Consider the following 27,718-nt stretch of genomic DNA (forward strand, 5'->3'; position numbering starts at 1 on the left):
ATTCACGGTGGTGCTATTGAGTTAAAACTAGGCAGAGGGAAAGTAAACTTTAGTTTTGGAGAACCGTTCCCAGAACCAAGATAATGGCAAGACAAAGCATCACCTAAAACAATGTTTGGTTGATAAAAGCCTTGAAAATTCTAGACTTGGACAAAATGCCCGATTATGAACAGTCCTACAATACTATTGCTCTTGCTAAGCAAAAAACTTGTGAGAATTTAATTCCAAGTGCCTAAAACCCAGCAACCTTTTCAGGAATTGTAGAGCACAGCATAATTAAAATGGCTCAGCACTGCTGTCTATTAGCAGAATCTGAAACTTGGTAACACAGGCCTGAAGAGGGCTTGTGGGCCCTACCAGGCTTCTTAAACTACGTCAGCTGGTCTAACACAGCAAAACCAGGAAGGTCCTCTGTGTTGTAATAGTACAATATTTAAAAACAAGGCCTCTGTGTCATCAGGAGCTACATACAGAAAGACACGGCTACACCCAGTAGAAGTCACTCCACACTTGACAATGTAAGTTCTTCACCTACTGACTCAGCACCTTGCCCACCAGAAGTGCAGCTGGATCTGTTAGCTTCATTACTCTTACACTTGTATGGCTTGCATGTATCCGAAATTACAAAGCAAATTAAACCCCAGGGAATTCCAATTAAACATAAGAAAACTTTTTTCCTGTTAGGGTGGTACGAGTTCGTAACAGTACCATACACTTGGGCATGTATCCACCAACCTCAACCATGCTGTGAATCTGTCACTCCCTATTTCATGGTCTATGGAAGATTTATGGAATAATTTAAAAACAAGACCTTAGACAGCCTTTGCTGTATGTACACGTATTGTCTCAAAAAGCACCTGTAAAAAGGCAGTCTCAGAATTCTTATAAAATTATTATTTGATGCTTTAAAAATTATAATTCTCAGCTCTTGGCTGAGGCATACTCTGTCACAGACTTCTTTCTATCCTTTGCAACACAAGCCGTAAAGGAAGCTACCCAGCAAACCCACACAGCGTGTCTACATCATACGGCCTTCACCGGTCTTCTACATTTAATTAGAATTTAATAATTAGCTTTCATGGGGCTGACAACAGATACAGACCCTGAAATCTGTCTCTCTGTTAGCGTGTAGCTGAACACACACGTGCAGAAGTGCTTTTTAAAACAAAGCAGTAAGTTCTCTCTTTGAATCTGAAATATAGTGTTTTCCAAGGCATTTTTAGGTGAAAAGATGTGAAAAGCAAGTGAATGAAAACCACATGTACACATTTTTTTTAAAAACCTTGCCTTAGACGGTCACATTAGAATTACATACCTAAAATTCTACCATCTGAACAGACACATGCAAACTTTGTTACTGAAAGAAAATCCTTTAGTTTATAGCCGTGTACATAAGATGGCAGTGCTTATTATAACTACAAGTTGCTTTATTTGAAGAAGCACAAGAAGGTATATGCAGCAAGCTCTGCAAACACTAAAAAAATCCCCAAAGCAAATACTACAACAAATTTAAGTTAGTATTAAGTTATATGGCAATAGCATACGTGCCTCTGCACGCTACAGCAGCAAACTACAATGTCTAAGACAGGGCCCAGATGCAGTTGTTCGAGCACAAGCAAGTGGTTACACGCGTGCCAGAAATAGCTTGTCTCAGGTGAGATTCAGCTTTCGTTAATGGTCTTGTTTGTCTCCAGAAGGCACTGAGGAGTTTGGCTAGTCTGGCCAACAATTTGCAAAAAGACCAGTCAATTTTCCTCTCAATTTTCCTACTCTCAATTTGAATACATTGCGAGTATCTTGCATGTAGATAGTGAGCCACACAGAGTGTAAAGTCTATTTATACACTGACTTCTCTGTAGTCTGTTGCACTTTGCCTAAAAATGTTCGAAGGAGAGTATAATTTCCATAAAAATCAACCAGTATTTTTAACCTATTTTTGGAGTTCAAGGCTGATACAACTATCACACACAGAATTTCCAGCATGTGTTTCTGTGATTCAATCAAGGACAACTTACTGGGCTTTTCACACTTGCTTCCACATACTGACAAAACCAAGAAACCCCACACTGCACTGAGAAGGATTATGGAGAAATGTGATTTTAAAACTGTTAAAGACTTGCTCAAATTGCCGATAAAAATATGTCTAAACAAAATATTCAGATACAATTTAATACGTTTATTTTTATTAAATTCCAATTTGTAAAGGTCCCTTTTTAAACAAAACAAGAACAAAAAAATCAACACAATTCAGAGGGCTTATCTCATTTACCATATTCTTCCCCACTCTTCACTTATCATAACACAAAGCAGCAACTTATATTATTAGTGCTCATACAGTGCACTTACATGAATTTTGATTTGTGTATTAAGCTTTAAATACAATGTATTTTCTGTGAGCATAGCCCAAAGAGTACACGACATTACATTTTCAAAGCATATGTTAAAAAAAAGGACAATAAATGTATATCCAAGACAGTCAAACTCAAATATTTTGACTTGGCAAATTCTATAACAAGTAACAGCAATTTTAAACGGCGTACAAAGCAGAACAGTGCCAACATGCCTCCGGTCTGTGAGCTATGGTAAAATATCAAGCGTACGTATAAAGGAGAGAAGCCAAAGAAAACCGCCACAAATTCAGAGCTAACCTGAGGCACACCCAACTGCGACCAAACAAAGGCAGCCCACTTTCCCACTCTATAATGCAAAGAGCCCAACAACAACAAAAAGCACTTCTATGCTACAGAAAATGAAATGGTAACTTCTTCCAATTTTGTCTCTGCATTTTTAAACAACTTGTTCAAAAAATTGAAAGATGAACATCTAATTATACCAAACAAATGTACAAACTATAAAGTCAGAGAAGCTCCAGAAGATTGCCACTTTCAACCTTGCATAGTGATAGCTGGCATTGATATTGCTACCATAGCTTCAGCAGAAGATATGGAAAAGAAAAATCTTTACTTCTAAGTAAGTGATGCACATACGTAACATTTTCTTCACAAAATTCAGTTAAACATTGTTTTAATAAAAGGGAAAACAGCTCTAAAAAGGGAAAGATAGTGTTCACAAGCTTAGAAATAAAAAAATACAAAACCAGAACATTCCATAATAAAAAAATGAAAATAATAAACATTCCATCATAACAGCACCTATTTTATCACTAAATAAGCCCCATACATGCAACAAACTACTACTATTGTATAAGGCTGTCAAATTAAAGGTTTACTTTTCATATAAACAAAGTGTAAAAATAGCAATAAGTTGCAATCTTCAAATGTAATGCTATGTGAGGATTTTGTCCCCCCAGTTTCATTTGGTAGCAATTTCAATATGCGTTTGATATAAAGGTCATTCATCTAGGAACCGTGATACAAATACATTGTGCCGAGGACAGTATTGTCATATCTCTGTTCAACCTTGACAGAATTGGAATGCTCAACAACACTACTAAGTTCGGGGATGCTTTCAGCAGTATCCCCAAAACCATGATAGTGTCCATAGTGCAAAGTATCTCCGGGGTCTTCCACCCACGAGGGCCGGTTAGACACACAGCTACTCGGGCTTCCGTTCAGGTGCAGAGATCCACACATATCAGTGGAATTATTCATGGCTTTTTCTGGTTCCTCGGTGCCGTTACTGGTGTGAATTCGATGCCTACTGGGAGAAGTTATTCCAGGAATTATTCCATTAGGTGTTAATGTTAAACACTCCTCACGCCTGGCATCCATCCCACTGAGCTGTTGTGCGGCGGTGAAATCCAAATGTCCATTGATGGCACATCCATTTGTCAGTGCATTCAATATGGAGCTACTGCTATTCATATCTGCATTAAGAAATACACCTGTCACCAACAATTAAGAATAAATCGAAATACATCAAAATGTATCCACTATACTCATTTAAAAAAAAGTTTCCATACACAACTTTGAAAATAAATCTACCCTGTATTTATAACAATATAGGTAGTTCAAAGTAATGAGAGCTGACTAATAAGCTTGCAGCATGGATTCTTATGTTGAAAATGCAACTATCTGTCTACACTCAATGTGTAAATATGCCTATATTCATCTTTGCAAAGACAATGTGAATTTCTCAGAATTTTTTTCATTTAACTGTATGAAATAAGTGTAGCAGACAACATTCTGGGCAGTGTTTTGAAAGGTGGACTAAAAGGCATCTTTCCACCTTAACTGCAATGCCCTCTTGGGATGAAAGATTATGTACATACAAGAACTGAGTATCTGTGAGAGGGTGAAGGGTGGGGTTTTTTTATTTTTCAGCTGTAATTTATCTGTGGCTCTTTTTTTTCTTTTTAGTGGTAACTCTCACAGTACAGTATACACTGAAATAGGTCAAATAAAGAAATGTTATGTTGGCGTGCTAATATATCATGTTTCAAAGTTCCTTTACTCAGAAAGTACTTACATTTATCTAGCAGCTTGCTAGATAACACACTAGGCAGGTTTGTATTTAATGGTAGGTTTATAATAACATCTGTACAATCCACATGCAAAATGCCATACAATAGCAACAGCAGAGTGCACAGAAGACTAAAAAAAGATTAGTAGTAGGAAACAAAATTCTAAAAATGTGGATGCAAAAACCACTGACAACTGTTTTAAAGCAATTCTTCCTTTGAATTTAGTGATTAGTACAATAGTTTTTCTTTCCATAAACAGATTTCATCAGTGTGTCTGAAACATATGTCTTTGCAGTGGTACTCAAAAGTACTAGCACAAAAAATGGGTGATATATTCCGCCTTAAAAATGCCTACTGGTAAAGGACATCTACAATTTACATCTATTCTGGTAAAGATGAGCAAGGCAAACGTAGAAACTACAGACCTATATGGTGACATTTAAAGATTTTACGTTCTGTTATTATCCTTGGATACATGCACGTATATTTATGTATACATGAATGCATAAACCACTGTGCAAAAGAGGATTGCATTTACTGTGTATTTGCAATTCAAGCCAGTAAGTCTGCTGATAACTTCCCACATTTGTAAAACATCACGTTCCTGTTTAAGTGACACATAATGAGTACCACTGTTTGACAAGGAAGAATCTGAAGTTTTGGTTCTCTATTAGTCCTTTGCATGGAAATTATTTGAAATGTGGATTATGATACTGATACTTCACATACAGCAATACATCATGCCAAGAAATGTGTTTGTTTTGTAACTCACTGGATGTACTAACTGGAGTTTCCTGTTTAGTCCCTGTACGAGTCAAAATCACCATATCAGCTGAACTCACTAACCACAAATTCTTATTGGAAGTGGAAAAAAGCCCCCAAACCCATCAAGGCATCAAACCTAATATTTCAGTGATGAAAACGCACAGAAGGAATTTCATAGTGTTTATTAACTGAAAAGTGCAAAATTTTAACTGTTTAAAAAGAAATCCTTATAGGCTGGCTTTCCCAAATCAAATTTATTAAAAATGGCACTACTGTTAGTTAATATGCAAAAGTAGGTAATGAATAGTTCTAGTGATAATTATAGAATGTTATTATTTGTTAAAAATTAGCACCTTCAGTAATAGAGTATATTTATGAAAGACAATCATTTTTCCATAAATAAGAACACTTAGTAATTATCACTGGAATATATCATAGTCTACTTTTTAAGTACTGATTATATATATGTATATATATTTATTCCTAATATATTAAAATATCTATTAATTATCATTCCCTTTGGTGAATCTGATCTGTGGTACAAAGCATAAACATATTTATCACAGAACAAATTAAATTAAGAAATCAATTTTTGAATATAATAATACACTATCATAGTAACTCCATGCCTTTACCTAAAAAGTGCACGGAAAAAGCTGACCCAAGACAGTTTAAATTGAAACTCTATACACATCCTGGGATTACCAAAAGCATCTTGATTAAGCAGCCCTTAAAAAACTTAGAGCATTAATATTCACTAATACTAGTAACATTCTGACTGTTTCATGAAGATAGGTACAAAACACAAAAACTGTTTTCCAAGGTACGTTAGTTCCAAATATTAGTTTAAGACCTGTGATGTCCAGTCTTTTATTTACATAAAAAAATCCACAGCAGGATCCTGCACTTACATCATTGGGTCTGAACAAATTTTGAACACACGGTATATGTCTAGACTATTCTTTATAGTATTTGTTGAACTATTTTGAATATAGTTTAGTTGTAACATACATTATTTTCAAAGCTATATAAGCACTAGGATATGTTTCCCTATCAAGTCTTCTTATTAGCAATTAAATCTATTTAATGGAAATGAAGTGAGTAATTTAATTCTTTCTGGATTTCCTTTAACCTGAAATTATAGCAACTAAAAGCAAGGCACAATAAAGTACAAGCCTCAGGTTAAAAGTGAAACAGTCATTGTGGATTTCTGTGTATCTGAAATAATAATAACCTACTAATAAACCTTCTCTTTCACCATTACAATACATTGCATGAAACAGCTAATTTTAGATACCTACTAAAACCCCAACATAATGGGTGTTACAGCAATACAATAGTTTTCAAGACTCTAGACAACAATGTGCAAAAATAAAGGACTAAGATTTATACTTAAATTAAAAATAAAATGCATATTGATTCTTGCAACGACAAGCAGTTTGCATTGCAGAAACAGTGTATATTTCAATTTCTTTTGGTCCAACAGAAGTACTCTCCTGTTGTTTGGTGTCTTCAACCATTTGAATGTTGTTGTAGTTAACAGGAAACTGTCCACTCCCACCTGATACAACAGCAAACTCTCTATCAACGTGCATATTGTCAGCATCGTCCTCAACTCCTCCATTCATCATTGGTATTAAGCCATCAAAGCTGTAAGCTGATAAAAAAAGGTCACGTTTAGTCACTGGTGCACACTTGAAAACTCACCCAACAAACAGATGAGTACTTTGATTATTAAAACAAAAGCTTTTTACACAGAAATGTAAATTTTTCACATCTGAAAGCTTCTGACATGTTTGAGATTCCAAATGCAGAATAAGTAAATGCTAAGTACTTGCACATTCATTTTAATCCCTCAAAATGGAGAATTACCAGTGTACCTATCAGACTTTGCACCTACATATCACACAATTACTAGTCTGATGTACTAATAGACTGAATAAGGAGCAATTTAAGTTACTCACATTTAGACTTTACAGCTAGTGTGCCTGATAGATACAAAGCAATCTCTATCTCAAATGTCTGCTGTCAGTCTGGACTGCTCCCTCCTTCACTCTCAAGTGCTAGTTCCCAGTAACCCACCCCCTATTCATACCAGGCTGCTCCAGGGATCCCTTCAAGAGCTGAACAAACAGATCTCGCTTCCGAAAAAAGCCAGCAAGTGGTTAGACTGCTGTGGGAAATGTTTTAATAAGCAAGATGGGCTTGACTTCACTACGTTATACCTACCACCCAAGGCACTGCTCCAGTACTATCCCAGCAGACCCTGCACTGCTCTCACGCTGACATTAACACACCTTTCTACATACACTGCACACACTCCTAACATTATGTTGTAAAGGGCTACTTCAGAAGACTGCAAGTCAGCTCTCATTACCTTGGGCACAACAGAAATTTATGTAAACTACTCGTTTTTAAAGAACCTTAAGCAACAGCTGAAGTGTTTCAGGGCCAAAAACATCACACAGGGCTTAAAGGAGACCAGGGTCCTTGGATCAGTGTGCTTCAAATGACCCTAAACCAGGAAAGGCCAGGCTTCTTTTCCAGTTACCTAGAGGAATATGGAAGTGCAGTTTCATGCTGGCCAATTCAAGGGTACACCTGGCAATGCCTCCGTCCCCACCTCCCAAAGAACACATGTAAAAGCAGCTGTGCTGAGGCTCGTGATACTGACATAGTCAGTCACCAGTTGTGAACAGCAAGCCTGTACTGTGTGTAGCATGTGCAACACAGTGCAAAAGCCAACCTGCCAAGGGTCACGAACCAGAGGGGCTAGGATTAGGACTGTCGCAAACACACCCATGTGACCAGTTGGCCTGGTGTGCATCATCATTGTATTCGACCCTGTGTACCACTCTCCATCAACCAGCCTGGGAAGCAGGGCAAAATTTCTGGAACTGATTTCAGAAAAATGGGCATAAAATCCAGCTAATGTTTCTAAGTCAAAAGTAAAAACTGTTTGGTATACATTCTGAAAGTGGCCACTGATTTACTTTTGTTAAGTTCAGCTTCAGCTTTTGGAACTCATTCTTGTATTACATTTGAAGAGAGTAATTAGTTTGTATCGCAGTGTATCATGTATTAATGTTGCTTAATTTTGAGGTAGGACGTTTTTTTAATACTATGCACCCGATAGCAGTTACATGTGCATGCATATGAACAAAATTACACGTCAAGTAACCCCCACCCACTGCCCAGTTTAGCTATTCCAGGACAAAGGGTGAAGCACAGCTTAAGTATTTCTCTTCTTCCAACTCTATTTACAGGTTCTTGTAAATGGCATATACTGTGCCTGGTCACAAGAAGTAGGTTTTTTCAAAGCAGTGATTGTTCTAATTTGGGGTACGGCCATCAAAACCAGACTCTTCCCTGCAGATACAGGTTACCTGCACTCTCTCTGAACATCTGGAATCTCCTGTGCAAATAATCGTTAAAGGACAACAGACCAGTGTGGTTTTGGTAAGGGCAAACTTACCACAAAATTGGGCTTGTTTTGTAAAAAGGTTAGCTAAGCACAGAGATGTACTGATGACTTCTCATTACTCAGCTCTGTTGTTTACAAAGCACCGCAAGAACAGTAATTCATTCTCATGCCAACAGACTTTTTACATTGTTACAACAGGTATTACTGATGCTGATGTCTTTGAGGGCAGACATGTCAGATCAGAAACTTCAGCTTCCGCAGCTGGGCTGCACCTCTTACTTACTATGAAAACCTTCAAGCAAATGCAGCAAAGCTTTTGGCTTTGTTTGCAAAGGTCTTAAAAAGTCATACTGGTAAAAATTTCAAAAATTACCTACTCTGATAGCTTCTCTAATGTCTCTCTAATTGCTTAAGAGATGTCGTTCACTTGAACATACTATTTGTTTGTGCAATCTAATTTATCCACTGGACCAACTGTTTATGCTGAAAGGTAATGCAGATACTGCTATTTCATGACAACATACAGAATAAAAATAGCTAGCCCAGTACCACTCCCACAGACTGTGTGGAAATGCTACCTATTGACTAGATTGGAGCCGTTTACTGAAACTAAAAGAGATTGCTGGTTATGAACATTCAGAAGGAATAGGTCTTCAAAAGATATGTATCTTTGACTTCAGGCAGCGCCTCCCAGTAACATAACACAGATGCATTGAAGACATCTTTCCGTGGCTGTTTTAGGCATCTGTATACTACGCAAGTTTTCTAATTCTATGTAGCTAATTAAGGACTTTATTCCTGAAAAGCAGTCTTGCATTTAATTGCATAGGCACTCCATCATGAAATTATTTAGACCAACAGCATGAAGTAACACACCCCGTTTATCATCGGCTATGGAGTACCCCATTAAGGCCTCTGTGATCCTGGTATAATTGAAATGGTGGCTAGATAGCAAGTACTAAAGCAAATACTACGGAGTGTCAATATTAATATAATTTATGTTGTCCATGTCATATTTAGAAACATTGTTTTGGTCTCAATTCCCTTCTTGTTACCTGGGATTAACCGCTCTTTGAGCCCATTTTATTTGGCTCACTGAAAGTCGTATCTGTTAGAATATAAGCTTTAACTGAAGAAAGTGTCTTCAATGAAGTCCCTTTCCTGTTGCTAGACACTGGAAAAAGAAATGAGGTTTGAGTGCAGAATGTTGCATTCTTTTTAATAAGAATATAATGGGATGACCAACAGAAAGGAAGCAGAGGATATTCTCTATCATGTTATTCAAGGTGTTTATAAGCTATAAAAAAAGATCTCTTCATACAGCCACCAAAAAATATCTTTGAGGTTGTACTATTGCATCATTGCTGGCAGAGGAAGAAGCAGCATCCTCAATGCACAAGGCTGAATAGGAATCCTTAAGGTTCATTCTAGTCTTAACATCCTCCTGTAAATTATCAGTTCCCCTTGGAACGTGATCCTGGAAACTTAAGGTACGTTAACTTAATGTCACAGACCTAATCCCTCCCGATTTGAGAAACGTTTTTGCATTAAATTTCTTTCATCCATCTTATCTAGCAAACAATTTTTTAATTGTGAATGAATCCTGAACTGGAAAATTACCATCAGAACATCCAGGCATTTTTGTGAATTAACACAACAGTATTTGGCTCTCCTGAAGGAGAAGAAATTTAGGAAGGAACAGAAGCTAATTTCAGCTCCTACTCTTCCACATATTATTCTTGGTATCATGTAACTTTAGCACTGTCTGGAAATAGAAATTTCTGAACACATGAAGATGATGACAGGGAGAATTGGGATCTTGTGCCATGGAATAATTGTATTCATCTGCTTCTTGTATTAGTATGTAATTTAGATATGTATGTGAGTTTGTCAATAATACTCAACATCCACTCTGAAAGGCTTTAAAATGTTTATTTTCCTTTCTCAGCAACAGTATCATCCCATTCCTTTTACCTCTGGGGTCTCACCTTCCGTTCTAGCCTTCTTTACTCCAGCAGACTCCGTATCTTCAAAGGATCTCTTTCGACTTGTCCCACCACTGAATGGATTGGGACCTGCATTCTGATGAACCCCATTTAAGGTGCCATTGCTATAGAAACGATTCAGGTGACAGTTCTGGAGGTTCAAGAGAAACTGGGCACATTCTTGGAAGCCCTGGGTATGTGCAAGGTCTGCTGCTGTCAGGCCACTGGCATTTCTCAAGCTGTACAATACAAAGAAACTGAATTACACTCATTCATCAAGCTAGCTTACTGCTGCTGCTGCCCTTACTGACTATCTATCTGTTGGTGATGAGAGAAAACATACACTTAGCAAATTTCCATTAAGAAATTAGTTATCAATCTTAGTTTTATAACTAACTTAACTTTTTGCACATATATCTGGCTTCTAAGCAAAATTTGGGAGACAATACAATTTTAAACAAAATCAATATACTATGTGCCTTAAAAAAAACATCTTCCTATTTAAACTTCTCAAAATGCTTTATTCTAAAATAGTCTGAAGTATCTGATCTTTACATAAACTTCAGACTAATTTAAGCCTTGAATTTTACCATCTTCTGCAGTTTATTCTGCAATCTATTGCTTTAACTTGAGCAAAAGATCAAATACTCAAAACAAACTTAACATGACTTGGCAATTGTCCATGGCATTCTGGTTTCTAAGGTAACAACAACATCACTATTCTTCCTAACAATAAAATATATACATATATATAGAAAAAGATAGATAGATAAAGATGCTATACTTAGTTATGCTTTGCTTATATTTTTTTTCTGGTTTGTTTCTCATTTCAAAGTGTGTGACATCATAAGTGCTGGGACTTGCTTCATTATTTGAACCAAGAGTTTTCCATGCATGAGAGAATGGCACTGGGTTTTGAATATTCTAATGTATCAAGGAGATTATAAATGGAATCAGGTAGGACATGTAGAGGTTTGACTTGAAAGAGTGCTGTATCACGTGCATTTACACAAACATACAGCATGTCTGTGCTTAGAAATATAGGGTAACTTCATAAGTTAAGTGCCTAAAATTGGAGACAAGAGGGCTAGAAATGACAAAACTAGATCGTGAAGCAAAAGATGCCAATAAATCTTTCCTAGAGTTTTTTCCGCCTTTCCAGACAGATCTAACTAGTCAGAAAATTGAATTTTTGTTTCTTGGCTTCAGTGGTTTAGACAAGTCCATTACTTAAAAATCCAGAAACAGACCTGCCAACAGAGGAAGAATTCAGAAGATTAATAGACCTGATTCTGTTGAAACTCATACGAAGTGGAAAATAACTCACTCCAGCTCATGCAAAGAAAACAAAGAACAAAGCCCAACTTTGCTTCCTAGATCACTGCAACCTATTTGCTACAAAAATGAGACTAAAAAAACCTTTAGAAACTGACTATTACAGAAAGACTAATTCCATAAATGGATACAGCTGGATTCCATAAAATTTGGAAGAATAAGTCAAAATACTACAGAATCAGAAAAATAATTACACTAGATCAAAGTAATTTCATTCCATACTACAATATTCTAAGTCAACATTTACTTGGACTACTAGTGAAAATCCAGAGAACAGCAGCCAAGAGTGGTCTAGAAAGTAAGACTTCAGAAGACTGAGAAACCTAGTTAGTCAAAAGAAATGAAACCTCAGGGTAGAGGTATTAGTTTCAAATACCTAAAGCATAGCTGCAAAAAGAATAATCCGTTCTGTGCATCCAGTGCAGGCAGTATATGAATGGGATTAACACGAACAAAGGGTATTTGAAGTTAGGCATTAGGAGAAAGTTTCAGAGTATAAAGGTTGCTGAATCTCTTCCCTGCCTCATTTTAAGAGCAGATTATGACTTAAGAAATTCTGCAAAATACAGTCAATCCTTTCCCATGCTGAACTAGATGGCCTGTTGAGGTCCCTGCTAACAAACATTCAATGCTCTTTTGGTAGTTCTCATTTACTTGTGTAGCAGCATACAGGCATAACACAATGCAACTACAATTTAAGAAACAGAAGTTTCAACATTATCAGTTTTGGACAAAAAGAATAGCTCAGGTCTCTGAAATCTATTTTAAATTTGCGAGCCCCAAAAGGACAGTAAAGGAAATCTAAATGAGCAAATTAAAGTTAGGCAAAGATAAAAATGACCACAACAATATGGTGTTAACTGACCACCTAATTCAGTAAAATCTCAAGGAGTAAGTAATTCTATTACTTAACAAATGTTATTGAACAATATCTCTGATTTGAAAAATGGACTGTAAGACAGACTACATTTAAGTCACCATTTCCCAAAGGAATGTTGATACAAGTTGCCAGAGGCATCTGGAGATGTACAAAGATGCAAATGTGTAAGGCTACATGACTAAACTCTGGGAAAGAAAAGTTACGTTTCACAGAAACAAAATAGATTAACTTTAACTTAGACGTTTGTCACTACATTTTAAATGTCGTTACATTTTAAAATCTAATGACCTTTGATATTTTTAGATCTGTCCCCTCCCCACCTCCTCCTGAACAGCTCACTCTTAACAGGTAGACAAAGATGTACTTGTTCTATGGGAGTATTCTGGAAGTACTGCATAGGTTTTCAAGGGACTCAAGCACATTGGATAGAATATTCTTGCTTCTGAGAGTTTAGAAATGTCTCTCTTAAAAATCTGAGTCTGAATTTAGCCTATCAATTTCAAGAGAACTTCCTGTGTTCAGAAGTTAGTAATGAAAAAAAGAGAGGAAAAAAAGTTAAATCAAATAAAAGGAGATCAACAGGATCCAGATGACTCCAGAAACTGGATGGCCAACTGCTACGGAAGAGAACACAACTTTTAAGTTCTCTCCGCTCGCTCTCAGTGGGAACACCAATTTTCTTTAGCTGATTTTTCTAGCCTTCTCTTGGAGGAAAATCTGTCAGCGGGAATGCACAAGGCAGCAAGAGCTAGCTGTGCTGTACTAGCTCATCGTAACAAAATGCAAGTAATCCAAGAAAAAATGGCTAACTCAATTAGCCACATACACAAAGTAGGAAAGAAAATGCTCTGAACAGGTATCTCAGAGTTCTACCAGACTGGAATAGTTTTATGTAGTTCCAAAACGCGTAGAAACGCTGCCATCAATGTGAGGAGTCTGAGTGTGTAACAGAACAATGCAGTCTTATACAGTCCTTCTAGAAACCCTGGAGTACTTGAATGGATTAAAAAGCTAGGACATCTACTAGACCATTTTTTAAAAGTGCTGATCTGGACTTGGAGTGGTACTACCTTGTTACAGCAGTGGTTACAAGGAACTGGGAACACATCTATTACTAAATCTGCACTGTATAGTCTACCTCAAATGCTGCCAATGTCCGAAAATGAAGCAGCTACCTCAGCTTAGTCCATGAGCCAAGAATATAAAAGCCATTACTGTAAAGAGACTCCATTATAGGAATGAACATAGAAATGGTTCACCGCACCAACTACGCGTAAGACTAAGAGGAGTTCAACCTCTTGTGTGTAATCACTATGTCAGTCCTTGGTTATGAACTGCAATTGTATGTAAACTGACTATCAAGTGAAAAGAAGGAGTAGTAACTGAAGATTCTCTTGGCTATTAAGTAGACCATACATGACATGGACTGCATGGTTAAAAAAAAATAACAAGCAGGAAACTCAAATAAGTGACTACCATATTTAAGCAAATTTTCAACTACTTTAGTTACTAGAGATGTCCCTTGAAAGGTATTTCTCTTCATTCTCATAGCCGCCTACATAAAGGATTTGACTAGGTAAAGGGTATTATAACTGAAAGTAACTTCAAGACCTGGCTTGTGAAAGAAAAACAGTGAAAAAAAAAGTAAACTGTTAAACAACATGGATGGAAATACCTCAAAATTTCATGTCGCTTGAAAAAATGTTCTTTTCCACCCATTCTCCGTTTCTTTGTAAGTTAAAAATTCCTTCAGCACTAGTTTTGATCTTTTACCCTGAACACCTTGAAATAGCGGAAGATGCAAAGCTCAGAACACACTGTTTGATATTCAAACTTCAGGCAAGCTGCCCTTTTGTTACTGCTAATCATACAGCAAATATGAAAGCTCTACTTCTGTAACTGCGTTACTCAGAATTTAAAAATTAGTAAGGAAATTTCCTGCAGGTTTTGTGGGTGTTTTGTTTGTTTGGGGTTTTGGGGTTTATTCCCCCAACAAAGATGCCAAACTTGAGGACAAGCTTATGTTTTTTTCAGGGTTTTTCTCTAAGCTAGGCTACCTAGCTGAAACAAGACTAGGCAAATAACAAGCTCCATAGACTGGGATATTTCAAAGATAATCTTATGAAGAAAGAAGCTACCAGCAAGGAAGATGTGGGAGGATGGAAGAAAGTCATATTAAAGAAAAGAAAATCAGGCTAAGCCTTGGAAAGTTACATACATTTTGTGATTAGTCAATCTTTTACTAAATAGTATTCAGTGACTTGGTGCAGTATTCTCTAAAGATTGGCCTAGTTAGTGTCAAAACAGAAAACTGTGCTCCGAAAACTTAATTCCCTTTCTCTCCAGTACAAAAAAATTCGAAAACCAAAGACATCTCTGAAGGAGGGCAGTCCAGCTACAGGAACAGGTGGAAAAACTGAAGAAAGGACACTGAAAACTAAAGCTCTGAAAATGTAATTCCCTTTTCAGCACCTACTCCAGGCAGGAATGTAGATGAAGTCTTGAACTGACAAATGGGAGAAAAATTCCGTACTTAACCTTGCCCAGGACTAAATGCAGTTTTGGTAAGTGGTCAGAAAGTCAATTCACTCTATGCTTAGAAAACACATACCTTGCATCATTTCCAAAGCAATTCAAGTATTTGAAAAACAAACGAGTCCTGTTAAGATTCTTTCACTTAGCAGTATTTTTTTGCTTTATAGTTTATTAATTATTTCCATGTAATTCTTATTACTAGAAACAAATTAGAATCATAAAGCATGACATTATTTACCCTCAGCCTTCTTGTAGGCTAAAATCCAGGAGCTAGGAATGATAAAGACATACTGTTTTCCTCTAAGTATAGAAGTATGAGATGCTATCTCCAAATCAAAAGAAGAAAGACAAATGTAATCAGAAAGATAAATTTTCACATTATAAAGTTATTCTAAGTAGAAAAAAAATCCATGAGAAAAGTTGAGGCAGGTCTGGATATGGATGAGTAGAAGTCGGTGATCTTGAAGTTCCTCGACAGATGACATTTAACACTTGAATTGTTTTGTAGTGACAGGTGTTTTATAAATAAACTCAAAACATGCACTGTTATATTGGGAGTTAAAGCTCTGACTTTTGTATATACATTTATTCACACACTTTCTACAGTGCTTAAAACAACACTCTTATAAAACATTTTTCTTCTTCCATCAAGTGATGTCCGCAGGCAGTCTTCCAAACTGACTAATCTTTGCATGAAGAGGAGTTTGTTGTTTTTTTTTTTAAATCTGTTTTTCCGTTGACATCATCAGAACTCCCATTTTAAAGGCCCAGTTCATCCAAGAGTCCTGGTATCAAATTAAAGCAGCTATAAAGAGGACACTGATGAAGCATATGTTTGTATTTCCTTCTTCTGAAATGCTTTTAAAAATGCTGGCTGTGAGTATAATTAAATTGTTCTTTAAAAACAAAAGAGATAAATATGTTATCTGACCAAACAGGATTGGTGTATAGAAACATGAAGTTAACTTTCAGTTTAGCTTTGCTTCAGGAGGTTGTTTTTATTATGTCAATCTAACCACAATTTGTTGTTTTGAGAAGTTCACTAAAGGAAGGAAAAAATCTGAGGCAAGCTCTCAAAAAATATGCAAGACACTTCCACTATGATTAAGTTATAGAAAGTAAAAAACCCGAAACAAATAAAACAAAACTTAGAATTGTTTAAATATAATTACCTTCATGTAAGAAAGATCTACATTAAGATAACTTAAAAAATTTACTCTTAGAAGGATCCGTAGAAGGAAAAGATAAAGACTTGTACTTCTCGCATTGAATTATAAATTACACTGAATTTAGTTAGAAAGAACTGGATTCTAAGTTGTTTCAATTGTTCATATTTTTTATACTTACTGGAGGAAAAAAGCAAGCACATTTCTATGTGTCTTTAACATAGAAATACATTTGAAATACACTATCTTCCACTTATAATGTCACATACCTTGAAAAACAAAACAAATGTTTGCTACAAAAAGTCAACAGTAAATCTTTTTGAAAAAAACATTCATATATGTAAAAAAAAACCCTGTTTAATTTTAAATAGTGATTACATCACCTACAGCTTACTGTGTTTTTGTTAATGCCATGCGACAATCTAAGAAAATAAACCACAGTTTTCGTATAGCAATGTAATATCTGTTAAAAAATACTGATCTCAACTTATCTATTGTTAGTTTACAAATAAAAATGTAGATAAATGTAAATTAGGGTAAGCAAAGCATGCAAATCTATAGATTCTATATCTGAATTCCTAGATTAGCATTAAAACCAATCACCGCAACAAATACCTCAACAGTATGCCTTGTGTGCAGAAAGGAAGCGATACTGAACATTCAATGCCACAACTGTAAGGTTTTCGGAGAAGCACCTGTGGCAGTTTCAGCAGTTTCTATATGGAATGCTCCCCCTTTCTAGGATTACTTGAAAAAATCAAGTCAATTCGAATTACGTAGCTGTAAAACATTGACATGTGTAGTTTTTACAGTTTCAGAATCTTCTGTTTGATTTAAACGGGCAATGGTGCATAAACAGGAAACTTATATCATAAGGGATCACATATTTGCAGGCAACATTAAGATTAAAAGTTACATTAACATACATAAAGTGCTGTAGCACATTAGTCAATATGTAAGCCATTATCATGTGACCACCTTAACAACAAGATACTAAGCCTTTTATGCCTTTAAAGCATTATTACTTTCATCCTGAAACCAATTTGTCAGTTCTTCACTGAAATTTATATAGAATGGATTAAAATTACCGGTCAACTCATGGCTTCAATTACTTTAAATTTAGTAGGCTGTATCTCAAAAGAAATTAGTAACTATTCCTATACAAAAATTAGCAGATACAAGGATTAAAACAAAACAAAAGAAGAAAGAGAAAAAAAAGATCAGAACACTAAAACGCCCACAGTGAGAAAAAAACGTTTCCTATATAAACATCAGTATACTAGTCTAAAATTTCTAAAGCAAAATGATTTTAAAATACTAAACTTTAAGTGTTTTAACCCTTTGGTGTCCAAATACAAAAGCTGTGAAATAGTTTTAAACAGGTTTTTTTTCAGATACCAAGAGAATAATAGTCTTAACTAAAAGACGTGTGTCACTGCTGGGGATAGCTATAAAAATTCATGCTAGAATTACATTCTGGGCATCTACAAAAGCACGAGTTGGTGCCAAGTTTTTATTTCACAACAAAACATGTGGCAGCTGAAATTATTTTAGACTTTTAAAAACAATGGCAGTGTTTCTCAGAACATCATCCAAAATCATAACAAGGTGAGTATACTGGAAAGAAGGAAGCTCTTCTTTGTGAAGCCACCTTTTTCACATCAAAATCAAGGTTCACTACGACTTATGCAGTTATAAGCAGCTCCTTCAACTCACCACTGAGCAAATGCTGGCAGAAGAAAGAATTCATTAACCATAGCAGGCAATTAGAATTACTAGAAGGATTACCATCAGGCGGTGATTTATTGCTGTATCTGTATTGCAATTTATATGCTTTAAGAAAGACCTCAAACAGTGGACTTCGATTTTCAGTATCTCTTGTAAAAATGATTCATGTTTCCAAGTAAACTTTTGCCTGAACAATATAGGCCTATCTGACTTTGCCTGGTATCAGCAATCAACAATACTTTTAAATTCATATCTGATTATGTCAGAAGTGATTCCTAAACACAACTCACAAAAGGAAGATATGAAAGACTATGGCAACTCTTAAAACAGTAGTCTGATTGCAATACAGCATAACAGAAAAGAGCTTCCCTATTAAAATGAAAATAAATTTCCTAAATCACTAGCAAAAATGAATTCCAAATAAGCACCTTTTTAGTACTGCAGACACTAGAAGTCCAAAGACAATGTAAGAGTTACTTAGCCAGACAACTTTATGAAAATGAGAACTATCATTGCTGCTGCTACCACGTTTCTAGAAACAGACCAGGAACTGCAGATAAAGTTGCTTACCATGAGGAAAGCATTATGGAAGACTATTAAGGAAAGTTTCAGTGCAAATTCTGACTTGAAAGATAACAGCCTTGCAAAGCAGATTCTGCCAAGATGCCTCTAGTAGCAAATAAAACCACGGTATTTTTCCTCAACACACCAACTGAAAACCAATGATAGACTAGAATTAGAAAAAATAAGAAAGAAAGCTTCTCTCAGATGTGCCAAGCATGGAAGAAAGTTCAAGAGATTTAGTACAAAAAGCATGGACAGTAAGGGCTTGGGAATAAAACTAAAAAAAAGAGGTAAATGAATTTTAAAATATTTTTGTGCGAGAAGGGGAAAAAAATCAAGAATGAAAGGACTAAAGGTATTAGATGCATTCATCATTTTCCTGTAATAGTCATGGAAAGGGAGACTATCAAACTACACAAAATTTTATTTTTTGTGACAAAAATAACTTGATGCTCTTACTCAAGTAGACAGAAGATCTTTCAGATTAAGAAACTGCTTAAGTGCCCAAAACCACTTTAAAGGAGCTTCACAAAGGAATTGTTTCAACTTAGATTTTCCTCCATTTAAAAGAAGAATTTATCTACAATGTATGAGCAACATAAAGCAAAGTACAAAGAAGGAAACAGACGCTGAAACAGAAGAATAGTATTTTCCCTAAGTTATAGCTGTTGAAGCTCCTCCAGGGTTTAAGGCTCCATGCAATGAGATATATCTTGTAACCTGCAGCACATGACACACATTAGAAAACTTTTCTGACCAACTTGAAGATGTTCTCGGCCATGCCACAACTGCCTAATGTTTTTTGTCCAGATTCAAAGGTACTAACTGAATGATGATCAACTTTACTGAAAAGACACACACTAGAATAGCAAACAAAATCCAAATCAACACAGCTGAAGTTAGAGCAAACACGTTGCAATTAACAATTCTCTCATCACATATCCAGTCAAAAAGTATCAGCAGATTAAGCACAGCACCCGTACAGATCATCACCACCACCACTGATATCTGGACTAAGCATCAGAACGAATCAGACTATTGTATTTGGGAATATACTGCACCCTTGTTTCTTCCACTGTATCTAACTTGTGCTCTGGCCAAGTTCCACTTGTAACACTTTGGTTTCTCCACTTGGCTTAACCACACCCAGGCTTCTGTTGCCAGTAATAGCTTATCTTACAGAAAAAAAAAAGCTATCTAAAGGGAAGCTGCACAGTAGACATAAGCACAGTATCATATGTGAAGGCAGATCACTCCCAACAAAAAATGCTAACATTCCTGTCAGAAATCTGAGCTATCCTCATTTAAAAGTCTTGGTAACACTTCAATGTTCTTTATCCAGGTCTTTTGGACCGAAGAAAAGCTGAGAAACCAGTGTTACAAATCACAAAGGCTTGTCACTAACGAATGAGTTCCCCTATCAAGCTGACCCATATCCTGTGAACTTGCTTTATGTTCCAGAAAAGTCACAAAATATCATTGGTTTAATGAAGGATTTAACTTTATTCAGAAGTACAACTCTCACATTCTTCTCTATTTCTGAACTGATGTCAGTAACTACTGTTGTTATTCCCTCCCCACTAAGAATAATCCACTCTCAAACTGAACAGGAACTCAGTGGTAAGAGTTTGCCTCAGCTTCCTGCAACTATTCAGAACAGCCGTAACTGAAAACTACCCTTTTTTCACCCTGGGATACTGTAAGACTGAGCCTCTCTCTTCCATCTCTTGATTTATCAGTTATCCATGCATATATGTTCTGCTTCAGTATTTCCACATATTTCCTTTGCACTAAATAAAAATTACTGCCTTATTTCATGGTCACAACCTCCTACAAACCATGTTAAGTTCTTCTACAACAATGGCAATCAAGCATGAAACCAAACATGGAAGAAATAAGCAAGCTTTACTTGTAATTATTTTGCAGGAGAATTAGAGTTTCACCACTGAAATGTACAAACCACTTTGACCTTGCCTTTCCGCAAGTATTTACATAAGGCAGGAAAGGAAGAACGAATTCCAACACCTGCAGCCTCCATACTGCAGAATGGTCACTACAAGACGACTACAGTGATGGCCCCTAAAATGCTTGTTATATACAATAAAACACTTGTTAAATACAGTGAAAGAACAGCCACGTTTTTTCCTCAACGATATTGCACTGCCTAATAATGCAACAACAGTAGTTTATCCAGCAGTTTAACTGCTATCTAGAAAGCAATCAGGTTTGCAAAAAGTAGCATGTATGAAGTGGTCTGAGTTTCAAAAGTACCAAATGGATTATATAGCTACTAATATACTAATTAACAGATAAGAACCACTCTGTTGAAAAAGCACCTAAATCCTATTCCTAAACAGATAATCAGTAAGAAGTTAAAGCATTATTCTCAAAATGAGGTTAATGACCCTAAGAAAGTAGGATGTTGATTCTTCTACACTGAATCAATGTAGCAGTACAGCTTCTAAAGTAAAAAGATGATGTAGTAAATGGGACTTCACAAATATGTTAACGCTGGAAGTGGACTGCAATTCAGTATTAGAAGTTTGGTAAAGTTAGCTAGGTAAGAAAAACAAGCGAATGTTAAAAATCTAGAAGTGTCTGCTAAGATTTTAAGAAATCAGGAAGAAATGTAGAAACTAACGCATCTCTGAACCCTGAGACCCTTCAAGAGAACAGGCCATGTAAATTTCTCCTGCAGACTGAAAAGGAACTGAGGGTTTATAACACAAAAGAATGGCTGATTTCTGTGTTATCATCACGAAATCTACACATCACTCTTCTTCTGTCTCTTCACTAAAGGTGACTGAATTTCAGAAGGTGAAGAAGTCTCAAAAGTACAAATGAGAAGAACAAAAGCTGAGATATCACAGGAGTGGTCATAATTAAAATCTGAAACAGGCTTCAAACAGAAATGTATTACAAGAATTTCACAAAGGGCTAATCCAACAGCACTAAAAAAATTCACATTGGACAGATTTCCATTATGGAGGATGGAGAGCAGTTGTGAAGAAGAAAAAAAAATTAATGATGCTTTTTTTTGAACAACACAATGAAGTTTGTGACACATGAATTTGCAAAGAAGAATTTAAGTAAGCCACTGCCAAAGAATGAGAATGAAGTTTTTGCTGAAAAACTAAATACCAGAGATAGGACATTTCTGGCATTATAGAAGGAGTGAATTTACACATTCAAATGAATGCAAGACAGCTTTAATGAGAAAGTGGCTGAAGTGTCTGCCTAAACTAGATCAACATCACAATATGAATCTGTCATCTGGTAGAAACAGATGTACTGGTATATTTATCCCAGCATGTCAGCTATTCTCCCTAAACCTGGAGACCAGAGTATAAGCAACCAGGAAGGCAAATATCTCTCTGGGGTCTTGTAACATCCCATAATGGTATACAAATCAATTTTTCAAAAAACCTTAAGATTTCTGGCAGGGAAATAAAAAGCTTTCCTATGGTACTATTCAAGCATCTTGATCAACAAACCTCTGAAGCAAGCAAGTACTTGTGTTCAATTGGATGGATGCATACCAGCCACACCCCATCCTACAAGTTACACTTCTCTTTATCCCAGGATAATACAGTGTTTGAAGCTTCTCTCCTAGCTCTAAATCAAGCAACTAAGGAATACGCAACTGTTCAAATGACAGTTGCAGAAGCATTTTTATTCAGAAATAAATGGATATAATGCACAAGTGAATTGCATGAAAACGGACATGATACCAGAAGAAGTGAGTTCAAATCCGTATAATTAACAACTGCATCTGCTTATTATTTTTTTTATTCAACAGTGTCCTGTGTTTATAGCTGAATTTTATATTTAGATATATGCTGTGATGCAATCTATGTAAACATATTAATACCCAGCATTTCAAAAAATAGTGTAAAAGAGCAAAACAAAACATGGCACCAAGAAGGCTTCTCCTCCATAAAGAGCTGTGGACACTTGCTCGTCACCATGATAAATAATACACAATTAACCAGACATAAATCGCATAATTATGCTTTTTAGTGAAAATCCAGCAGTTATTATGGATACTTTAAAAGGTACTATCCACATTAAAAAGTCAGTTACACAGCAAACCTTTTCACTCATATGAGGACATTGTGACCACCTGCTTCCCCCTCTTCAAGGGTCCATGAATACCATAGTTAGTGGAGCAACCATTTTTATGGCTGTAGGACATACTGTGCACAGAATATGCTTCAGCTAAAATGAGAAGGTAAATACCACAAAAAAAATCAAAATATTTTCACTAGGGTACAATTATTATTCTTTAAATATTAGTAAAAATTTACACAGGAATAGAGACCCAAATTCTCTCTCATCAATTAGGAAAACAGTGCAACAACTTCATGAAATTTAGAGACTGCAACATACTGTAATTTTTCTGTAAAAGCAATACACTAACAAGCCTGAAATAAAGTAAACTAGAACAATTCAAGTGAGGCAATTTTATTGACACTAAAAATCTTACTTTTATCCTTACTGGACTATTGTCAATATTCTTTGGCTTCCAATATAACGAAAGGAGTGAATAAAGTAGAAATACGGTGAACACGGATACCGAAGATTATGCTAGTCCAATTTACTTAAACAGCAGTATTTCAATAGTCATTCACTAATAAAAAATACATTTCTTGCAATATTACACTACTGATTACTAGTGTTTGTGTAATAATGAAATCTTAACATCCCTGTTCTACTTTCTATAAAAAACTAGGGATGGTGCAATACTTGATGTATACTATAAATATCAGGTATAAGCAGTATATTTGACTATTTGCAGTCACAAGGGATATTCTCTGCATCTTCGCGTAACTAGATTTTGATACCGTAACTGTATGAAGAAATAAAGAAAAAACTGGATTAGAAGATCTAATTCCCATTAAAAAAGGCCATATTCACCACCAGCACAGATCAGAACTTTAGTTCTAGTTAGTGCTTAGTTCTGTATTTAATAAAATTCTTGCCTTGGTCCTATATAGTCAATTATCATTTCAGTTAATATATACAAATTAGAACTCCAATATATGGATAAAATCCCTCTCCTTTTCTAACTGAAGCCATAAAATAAAGGAGTCAAAACTTTCAGAGCATCTATATTTTCAAGATGATAACAAAAATCAGGAAATCAACATAACCATTAGAGATATGGGGCCAGTTTTCAAACCCAGATAACCCAAAATTAATCAATTTAGTTGATGGTTGGACTTGATCTTACAGGTCTTTTCCAACCTTAGTGATTCTGTGATAATATCAAAAGCATATACATGGATTTGGCCTAATTTAACATACTGAGCCTGGAAAGTAGATTCTACGGAAAAAAATCCTCACCCCAATCAGTCAATACTTAGCTCTCTCAGGTGACAGGGCCAAATCCTGATCCTCTAAATGACTAAACATGGGTTGCTCCACCAGCCTATTGCATTTGCATCCCTGATTTTACCATTTCCTGGATAGGATCTGATATTTAATTATCTATAGAACTTGTGACAAGTCTATCCCACTGAAACACATATGGAATTCTAAGTTAGGAAACTGAGAATTCAAATTATTTCCTGTTCACTAAAACTGCTATAAACCTACACTACTTCTCCTGCAAATAGCTTTGGTCAAAGGCAGGTATCACTCTCCAAGTTTTACAGAAATGTTTTGCCTATGACTTGCAAATACGGTATTTAAAAAGCAAAATTTTAGTTCTGTAAGTTAAAAGTTGCAGCCACATCTCTAACCTCAGTTACTTAGCTACTTATTTTGAAAGTCCTATAGATGTAACATGTCCTCTTCTTTACATCAGATTCTTAACTCACTCGTTTCACATTGTTTATGCGGTTCCACAACTTCTCTTTTGATTGGATACTTTGTAAAAATCACAAGATTATATACTAATTGATGATGATAATTAAGGTTTGCTCAATTCCACAGTAAATTTAAATCCAAGTTTATCTTAAGATATCTGAAAGTGAGTGCAAAATGGGTATTTAGAAATTTAACACTGATTTCATGAACTTGTCAATAACTGACCGAGACAGCTGCGTAAGTTATTTCAGTCTCATTTTTCTATGAAGGAATCTCTTAATATAAAGCAATTTGTTCATTACTATTAACTTAAAAGGTATTGTATTTCCTGAATTCTTTATGATACCATTGAAAGAGTTAAATTTTATGGTAGATTTATCAGGGCAGCATTACAAAAACAGTAAGATGGAAACCAAAGGGTAAAACAAGAAATTAACTACATGATTCTTATTTCACTTACAACTTAAGACTTTCATATTGCAGGTTAAAATACAGTAACTAGTTACCATTTAAGATAATAAAGCTAGTTCTAATTAAAACAAATTGCTAAAATATTTACATTATTATAAGCCATAGAGCTTATACTCAACATTTCTAGGTGAAAACTGCATCCATTTTGTCCATGCTGTAAGTTGCAAAAGTTTGTGAGATTTTCTGAATGTTTTTGCAGTACATAAACCTTTAAAGAAAAAAGTTAAGAGGGCAAATACACAATATACTAACAAACAGTATTAAACTAACTGCGAAGAATGTGTGAGATGCTATTTTGCACACAATGTTGCTTTTGCCTTGTTTTCTGTATTTATTCACCAGTGCAAGGTGGAAATTTGTCGTAAAAAATAACTACACGCTAGATAAAGTGTACAATTTGGGGTCATCTGACAGAAGCGTGATAAATATTTCAATATATCAGATATAAATGCAATACTAATGTAGCACATTGGTATCACTTAAGTAAAATAAACTTTATTACTAGACATGCAAAACATCTTGGGCTTCGTTACAGTTGAACACATCTAGCTGTCTTTTAATCAGGTGTCTGCTGTTTTGACTTTCTGACATTAGTATCTATGTTTTCTGGTCTAAGTTAGTTAGCTAAACACACAACAATCAACAACAAAAAAAATACCTCACTTACTCTATTTGCGCACCATGAGCCACAAGGGCACTTATGGAATCCATACTACCAGACCGTGCTGCTTTATGAATAGGAGTTTCACCAACATAATCCTGTAAAGACAAACTACATTTTGTCAAGCATAATCTTTCTAAAAATTAAATTCTTGTTTTTACATTACTCACTTTAATTAAGAAAGCAGATATATAAAAGCAGCATTTATTAGCTAGCAAATGCATCAGGTACTTTATTATTATTTTAAAATTCGCAGTAGGCTGTCAGGTACATTAGATATTTAGCAAGAAATAATGCTAAGGGCATCTAACTCACAAGATAAGCCTTATCCAATAACTAGGCAATCAGCAGAGTCATAGTCAGCAAAACTTGTTAAAAAAACCCCGCAACATATACCACCGTAACAAGTTACTCTAACACCTTTACTTCCTAGCACTGCTGTTGCCCAATATGTTGGATGGAGCAAGCCATCTTGAATTCAGAAGCAGCGTGGCTAAGTTTGTGGGACATTGCTTTCAGATCTTGCTGACACACTTATGCAGTACTGTATTGCATCATAAATGCTTGCCAGATGAGGAGCATGTATGCGTACTCTACTGTAATGTAAGTATGCCTGGACTTCACAGGACAGGCCAGATCTCTCCTGAGACATATACACTGACTCATGCCCTACATGCTTTTCTTTTCTGACTATCCCTTTACAATCCATTACTGTTAACCAGCACATCCAATCATTTAATCTTTTCATATTATGTGCAAACATACTCAGAGTAGTGTATTGCTTTCAGGGAACTGCTCTCTGCAAACTATCTTCACAGATAACAGGGAGAATCTACAGCAGTTTTACAAATGCAACTTGCAAGCAGCAGGTGAACTCCATGCATCATGATCTACAGGCTGCAGATGAAATTCAGTACTTGCAATTAACCACCAGTATTAAGAACCACAGAGAAGAATCTGTAATGAAATACGGCCTTTAAGTAGCAAGTTAACGTTCAGTTACTGGTTTGTTACATGATCTAATTATCACAGTCCTCAACACTTTGAACGCACAGCATGTTTTATTTTTCCTTTCTTCCCCATCCTCTTTCTCTCCAAATTTTTGACAGACTTCACTTGTCTGCTCCACTGATATTAAACATGTTCTAACTGTACATGCCTCATTTTTCCTTTCCCATTCCCTTTATTAAAATATCAACACTAGCTATTAAAGTAAAACAGCACCTTTACTGACTCACCAGTCTTCATACACGATGGTGTTCACACCTAGCTCTACAGTACTGGTTATGCTCTAGCTCTATTTGAAATGTGAATATATTCAAAATATGATCATACTACCACCCATCTCGATAGACAGAAGGTAACAAGTGTTTTAAATTGTCTGCCAAGCTTCTGAGAAATTAAATCACATCTTTTAGACCATGTAAATATAATTTGAAGATTAATTTTGGATTATATGTTATATACTCTCAATTTTCTACCTGCCAATTTTATTTCATGGTAAAATATTTTTATAACAAGTTACAAATTCACTGAGGGTAAGCCAGTTTACCAGTGTTAAGACATGTATTCAGCCCAACAGTGAACCACCTAGCAGCCCCAGCAGGGAAAAATGACAAAGTTTACCTTCTTATGAATTAAGGAAAATTGCTGAGGCCGACACAAAGTTTGGAGACAGAAAAGAGCAGAAAACTCCTTGAAGTCCTTAGTGATTAGAAAAACAGCTATACAGCCCTTCTTCCAAAATGGCTGCCTGTAGCTGATAAATAGAAGACTGCCTTCCAATGAAGTTTATATAATTCCTCCTATTTATACCTTTTCTTGAAGTTACAGGAAGACAGAGGCGTTTAACAGAGGACACAATTTTATTAACTATAATACATGGAAATTCATTTAGCACTAATTTATCCAGGAAGATTTTCTTCATAGTGTAATACATTTTCTCATCATGGAAGCTGTCTTCAATTTGT

The 27,718-nt window shown here is 35.7% G+C and overlaps 1 protein-coding gene across 1 annotated transcript in view; it reads right to left on the bottom strand.

The window, feature by feature from the left end:
• Nucleotides 1-2,161: 2,161 nt before the first annotated feature.
• The window catches only part of ANKRD10 (ankyrin repeat domain 10), a 38,597-nt gene continuing 13,040 nt past the window's right edge, over nucleotides 2,162-27,718 (bottom strand). Inside the window, exons 3-6 of the mRNA XM_059819077.1 lie at nucleotides 25,755-25,846; nucleotides 10,601-10,836; nucleotides 6,750-6,845; nucleotides 2,162-3,826 (exon numbers count right to left, since the gene is read on the bottom strand). Of these exons, the coding sequence (XP_059675060.1) occupies nucleotides 3,360-3,826; nucleotides 6,750-6,845; nucleotides 10,601-10,836; nucleotides 25,755-25,846 (891 nt within the window). The 3' untranslated portion in view covers nucleotides 2,162-3,359. The remainder of the gene's footprint in view (nucleotides 3,827-6,749; nucleotides 6,846-10,600; nucleotides 10,837-25,754; nucleotides 25,847-27,718) is intronic.

Source organism: Gavia stellata, chromosome 1 (genome assembly GCF_030936135.1).
Source record: "Gavia stellata isolate bGavSte3 chromosome 1, bGavSte3.hap2, whole genome shotgun sequence".
In the NCBI taxonomy this organism is placed as follows: Eukaryota; Metazoa; Chordata; class Aves; order Gaviiformes; family Gaviidae; genus Gavia; species Gavia stellata.